The 6660-nt window shown below is 43.6% G+C and overlaps 1 protein-coding gene across 1 annotated transcript in view; it reads left to right on the top strand.

The window, feature by feature from the left end:
- Window positions 1–5019: 5019 nt before the first annotated feature.
- The window catches only part of HAO2 (hydroxyacid oxidase 2 (long chain)), an 8125-nt gene continuing 6484 nt past the window's right edge, over window positions 5020–6660 (top strand). The window contains exons 1-2 of the mRNA XM_009329167.1: window positions 5020–5150; window positions 6023–6174. Of these exons, the coding sequence (XP_009327442.1) occupies window positions 5020–5150; window positions 6023–6174 (283 nt within the window). The remainder of the gene's footprint in view (window positions 5151–6022; window positions 6175–6660) is intronic.

Raw genomic sequence — 6660 nt, 5'->3', positions numbered from 1 at the left:
GGGGGCGGCCAGCTCTCTGCCCTCCGTTTGTATTTGGGGCTTTCTGAGTTTCTCTGGCCGTGGGCAGAAGTGTGCTCTGCACTAGGCAAGTCTTCAGTAAAGATTACATCTGGATTTCAGACAAGCTCTGCTGAGCATGTGCAAGCACAGCAGTGATTTACAGCTAGGTCAGATCTGGCTGGATTTTCATATGGCCAGCAAGTACAGGCTGATGGCCCCAGGGATCAGCCCCCGCTAATTTCAAGCCCCTGCATGAAGCACTGAACTGCAGTGAAACCACTGTAAGACATTTTCAGCATGAGCCAACCACCATATTTTTCACTAACCTCATTCTTGGAAGTTGCTGATCAGCTTTCAGTGAAACGTTCCCAAAAAAATCCAGCCCAACACAGAGACCAAGGATGGAAAATTTCAGCCTAGAATGATTAAAATATGACAAAATCAAAAGCAACTGAAAACTGGATCTTATAATCCAAAGTGTTAGGCAATGTTAAATATAAGATTTGCTGCCATCTCCACCTGTAATAGAGGGATGGCTATTTAAATATTTAATTTTGGGAAAACTGTCTTGCATGACTGACATGCAAGGAAAAAGAGTTTTCCTTCCAAACATGGGGCACATGCCCAAGACAGACATCTGATAAGGAAAACCAGTGGTGACTGTATGCAAACTGTTATGTGATCTGAGTTATTTACATTGCTTAGAGTTCACCAGATTCTTCACCAAAGTGTTGTGAAGTCCCAGACTGAACCCACCACTAGTGGATGCATCAGTGAGAGAGATGTCAGCTTGACCCACGGCGATTTGCCATCTGTGAAAAGCAAACAAATATAACCAACTGGAGTAATGAGCATCGTGATTGTAATAGGAACTGGAGCACAGATTTACACAGGATCTTTGTGTTTGGACTCATGAGCCTTTGACTATGTTAGTATTGAAAAGTAAGCAGCTGCAAAACCCCAGCTGTGCAGATCTGTGCAAAAATGAAGCTTTGGCTGTTGGCTGCTTGACGCTCTACCTGCAAGGCTGGACCAGATGTGTGAGTATTTCCTATATTATTTTCTTCACTTCCCAAAAGAAGGCAGCAAGGTTTCCTGCAAAGTTTATAGAGAGTCTTTTCAAGACTTTTATTGTGCTCCAATGGAAGAGCTCCAGAACTTTAAAACTTGTCCACTTTTTTCAAGTATATGGCAGGGGCTCTAATAAAAGGTATTATGTCTGTGGCAAATTTTGATTTCCTTAGAACTTTAGAGCTTCGCAGCTAAATCAGAAGTCTAACTAGTGTCAGAGAAAATACTACTTATGGGACAAGAAGTCATTGCTACTTTGAATTGAGTCCATTGCTGAAGGAAGAGAATATATCCAGACACAAAGTACAGTCTCTTAAAAGCCACAGCACAAAAGCAGAGATTTTTCTCCGCTCCTGATCCAAAATACAGTAGTTACAGACTATTTTTAATTCATGTAAAATTATGATAACCATGAAAGCATAAACTTTATGGTTTGGTGAGTTGGCTGCAATGTGCATCCCTAAAGAAGGGGCATACTGAGATCAGCATAATGAGAAATATGACAGAGGACCTTGCAGATAACTTGTAGGCTGAAACGAAGATTGGGCCAGAGCAGATGTAGCTACATTTATTGCTATGCTGTGCACCAGAAAATGTTCAGAATAAAACACAGGGAATGACGATTTCCAAACATATTAGCAGGCACTCTTGTGATGTGATCACATCAGTTTTAAGGCCATAGTGCCTGGCAGGCCATCAAGGACTGATTTTTTTTTTGGTTGTTATTACCAACATCGATTGAGATATATGTCCCAAAGCTGACATCTAGCGGAGGGAGAATGAGCGCAGGATTTTCCTTCCCTTCCCAGGGATGCACTCCGTTGTGTGCAGATAGAGATGGCACTTTGCTCTTTCAGAGCAAGCTGAAGGCTATCTGCTGCAGGGGTTGTCCTGGGCAGGAAAGCGAACCAAGGAGCTCACGGGCACTCTAGCTAAGCGTGCATACCTTGTCTTGTTCATGACACATGTATCCATAGCCAGATGCCAGAAGCTAGCCCCACAGGGCTGTCAGCGGACAATGAGCTCTGAAGGCTGAATTTAAAAAAGCGTAAAAAGACGATGGTATAGACGATCATGCCTGATAGAGTTTGGGCAGGGTCTTGTGAATACGTCTAACAGAAGAATAGATGTTCGCTACAGCTTCAAAGATGGTGTCAGTGACCAAGGATTTCTGCTCTCAGGAACATCAGATCTGAAGTCCTGGATCAGACCGGTCTCTTGGACACCAGGTGCAGCTCTGTTCAGCTTCCAGCTCTTCCCCGGTCCTTTGGCTCACTCACTGGCCCCAGCTGGGCTGCTTGGGCTGGGAGGGCAACAATACTGGTAAAACTTTGGGAATGTTTTCACAAATTTCTGCCTCACCCTTTGCACCTGGTATCACATGTTTATGAGAAAAATATCTCAGTTTTCAGTTAGTAAAAAACCAAAGTTTCAAGCTTTCATAGTTGCATGGAAAAATTGAAAACATGAACCCTAAAGGCTTAAAAAAAACAAAAGGCAAATAAAACTGCCCAGTGTTTACTTTTCATATCTTGCAAATTTAAGTAAATATCATAAATCTGTTGGCACCTCAGTCATGGTTTGTAATGCTTAGCAGTGGAGACAGAGGGAAGCACAGAGAAGTCCCACCAGCTCCAAGCCAGGAAAGGGAGAGGGACGATGGCCCTCCTGGGAGATGGCTGGGTGGGGAGCCAAGGGAGGGAATCTGCAAGCCGAGTGGGAGAGCAACCGGATCACAACAACACTCATAGCCCTTTAAAAATGGCAGAAGGCAAAGGGTACTTAACTTGTTCGTATACTGTAGGAAGCGAAAAACATCTCTCCCACATGCGGCGGTAAAGATCCAAGGCTCTGGCTGTGGGCTGTAAAAACTCATACTGTCTGTGGATCATCATTTTGGTTGGATTTGTAGCACATTCAGCAGCAAGCTACCAACAGTTTCGGGATTCAGTCAAAACCCCTGAAATACTGTTGCTTCCCTTCAGCCACTGCCAAAGAGTGCAGCTCCAGTGCTGTGTCCCAAGCAATCACGTTGCTGACAAGGTGATGCATGTTTTTGGAAGGAACTTTTAATCATCTGATAGCAAAGCAAAGTTAGTGTTATATAAACAGTACAAAGTTTACTGCAGGTTTGAGCTTTAATCTCTGGTGGTTGCTTATTGACTCCAGAAAAAACAGCAGCTACTGAGTGAAAAGACCTCTACATCCTGTTTGCAGACGAACTTGAAGGAGAGGATCTCACCTCCTGCAGCTCTCCCCGAAACCCAAGGTAAGTCTGAACTGAGGTCTGAATTGGGACACAATGAGGACTGGGCCTGGGTTGTTTAAAATTCCCATTTATTCTGCCACGAAAGGACTTGGTTTATCTTTTTGTGCTTGCTGGCTTTGACCTTTCTAACAGTCGGAAAAGCAAAAGTCATGATACATGGTTTGCGGTATATCATGGTGTATGACATATGAAGACTTGTGCTATCAGCAGTGCTTGATGTCTTGAAGGCATACAGAGAGGGCTTGGGATACTTCTACCACCTGCTACCTGAGGCCTGTCAGAAGAGACAAAACAATACTGAAGAAATCAGTCACACCTCATCTTCCAATGAGCCCCTCATCTTTGGCTCTTTGCTAACAGAGAATTATGAGTCCTAATTTTCAAGTGTCTACACAGGCACCTCAGTGAGACATATCCATGTCTGCAGTTTGACAGGTTGGATCTGTGTACATAACCTATGTGTTTATCTGTGCCAGAAGTGTACAACATCGGACACATGGGACTGGTTTTGGTGAAGCTTGCAACCCCTGCTAATTTGTGGTGGGAGGCTAATCCTGAAAACTAGGATATTTACTTCTTCCTGTACATTTTTAGAAAAATTAGACCCAAACCACAGCTGTTTTAAAACTTCATGTTTTCATATACCTTGCAAAATGCCTATTTTAATCAGAGCTGCGGAAGTAATTGCAACAAACGATTTAGCAAATTGATTTTGTCTGTGTCTTGTACATGTTTCCTCGCACATGGGCATGGTTTGCTAAAACATTAATTTGCATAGCTTTTAGTCCTGGCTGGTTCAAAAGCATGTAAGTGCAGGCATTTGCTAGGCAGCATTTATGTTGGTTTGATTAGACATCTGGGACACACAACGTCACTCCTGTTCCCTGAAAGATTGAGGGTAGTTCTTAGAATCATGTTTCATGTTATGGAATTTGCTTTTTGCCAGTGTTTTCTCATAGTTTGTCCAAATTTTATATGCTCCTTTTTTAGCCTGTATCAGTGCCGCAGTATGTAATGCAAACACCCAGAAGATATTTGTTACAGAAGAGAAATGAAGATCTGTAGAAAATACTTTGTTTTTCCGCAGCTCTGGCCTTGACAGTGACTTGCACTCAGAGTCTGGACATAGTTTTACAATGTGTTCATGCTGGAGCAGGTTAAATGTAGACTACGTATTTACTTGCTTCCAGATTTTATGAGCTTGAATTTAGTCACTGCACTCCATAACTAATTGTTCAGTCAGGGAGCCATCCTAAGGGGCAATCCAGCAAACAATGTTTTGGGCCAACCTTTGAGGAGAATTAGTGGAACAAATAACCCAGCTAGTTTTAAGATGGAATTTATGACAGAATTATACGACTGCTGTGTCTTAAAATAGCAGAGGACCAAAAATGTCCTCTTTGGGTTTCTGTTCATTAAGACAGAATAAAGAGAGGCACAGAGATGCAAGCTTCTTCCTACTTTTATGGCTGCATCTGCAAGTTTTCCTCATACTAGGGGAGAGGATGAATGGTAAGATAGACTGGGACAACCTCTCAGCAACTCTTCTACAAGACAGATGGATCCAAGGTTTGCATTAAGTGACATTAGAGTCCCTGGAAGAGAGAATGACACTTCAGGGATCTAATTTCTGCTCCGTGTTATTCTTTTCTTCAAGGTTCCCAGAGCCTCTCTCAGCTATGGCTATGGTGTGTCTTTCAGACTTCGAAGCTTATGCTAAAAAGTATTTACCCAAGATTGCTTGGGATTTTTTTGCAGCTGGAGCAGATGACTGTAGCACCCGAGATGAAAACATCCTGGCATATAAAAGGTAATGTGAGGAGGAAATGAGGGGTGCTGTACCGGAAGCTGTTAAACTAAGTTTTTGTGCAAGTGTTTGGACTTCACAAGCCAAGAGTCCTTACACCTTGCCCTTTCAAGGTGGTCCACAAGCAAAAGGCACTTACCTGAATGACATACGCTGTATGCTCTGATGCTAGTCTGAATATGACATAGATTGTATGAGGCATAAGGGATGCTGAGGGTCCAGGCAAATGGTATGGTATGGTATGGTATGGTATGGTATGGTATGGTATGGTATGGTATGATATGGTAGGGTATGTTTGGTATGATATGACATTTTTTTTTGCTGAGGGTCCAGGCAAATGGTATGGTATGGTATGGTATGGTATGGTATGGTTGGTATGGTATGACGTGACAAGAAAGGGGATGAGTGGCTGCATAGAATGAGATGCAATAGGGAGCATTTGATGAACAGTAGGAAGCCTAAGTGTAGGTAGTATGGGATTTGGGGAACATGCTGCAGACAGTGAGGGCCGGCACAATGTACAGTGAATGGTGGAGTGGAAGGCAGAGGCCTGGGACTGGGCTGCAAGTAGAAGGAATCTGTGGGATGGACAGTGGGAGAACAAGGGCTGGTGAACTGAAGTGGGAAATGCAGAAATGATGTACCGTGGCCAGTGAGCAGGAGTATGGGATTAATGAAAACTGGAAGTAGCTGAACTTCTGGCTGAACTGACCTCTAAAAGCAAACAGAAAGGACAAAGAGCCTTTGTTATATGCTGTTTTCTTTATTGGTTCAGATTCCTGCATTGCAATAGGTCAATGAAGACCTGGTTTCCATGAAACTTCAGAAAAGCCACTGGGCAGCTACCATCTTGAAGGGTTTCTATTACCTTACAGAATTCGTTTTCGGCCACGTATGCTGCGGGATGTATCTGTGATGGACATTAGGACTAAACTCCTGGGGACTGAAATCAGCTTTCCTGTAGGAATCGCCCCTACCGGCTTCCACCAGCTAGCATGGCCTGATGGAGAGAAAAGCACAGCCAGAGGTACTCTTCTGCTTTGTTGCCGTGTAGCAAAAAGGGGTTTGTGGAAAAGCCTCAAGAAGCTGTTAGGATGACTTGAAGTGTGACTGAGCAAAATCTTCAGGCTTGAAGGGGCAAACTCCTTTCCTGCTTTCGGACACCCCCTTTTGTGGATGACCCACTTGGGTCTGGTGACACAGAGTGCGTGGGAAGCTGTATAGACATTGCTCTACTTCTCCAGCTACCGCTGTTAGGAGATATCAGCACTGTGGAGGCTGTTGCAAACTTAAGACAGAGACTGTAGACATATTTCTGGTGTACACCAAGGATCACACAGGTCCTCAGTGCTGTGGGCTCTAGATAAAAGTGGTGGATGGGACTCAGCCTGTAAATTCCTTGTTACTGGTAACAACAGTGTCTTCCTTGGAGAAAAGCATAATTTCTTTCCCCAAATCCTGTGGTGGGTTTGGAGAGCTGACCCCTGGAAATATCTTTTTTCCTGTGGGTGTT

Source organism: Pygoscelis adeliae, unplaced genomic scaffold (genome assembly GCF_000699105.1).
Source record: "Pygoscelis adeliae isolate BGI_AS28 unplaced genomic scaffold, ASM69910v1 Scaffold120, whole genome shotgun sequence".
Classification (NCBI taxonomy): Eukaryota; Metazoa; Chordata; class Aves; order Sphenisciformes; family Spheniscidae; genus Pygoscelis; species Pygoscelis adeliae.
The sequence above is the reverse complement of the archived record's forward strand: the minus strand, read 5'-3'. Positions and strand labels throughout refer to the sequence as shown.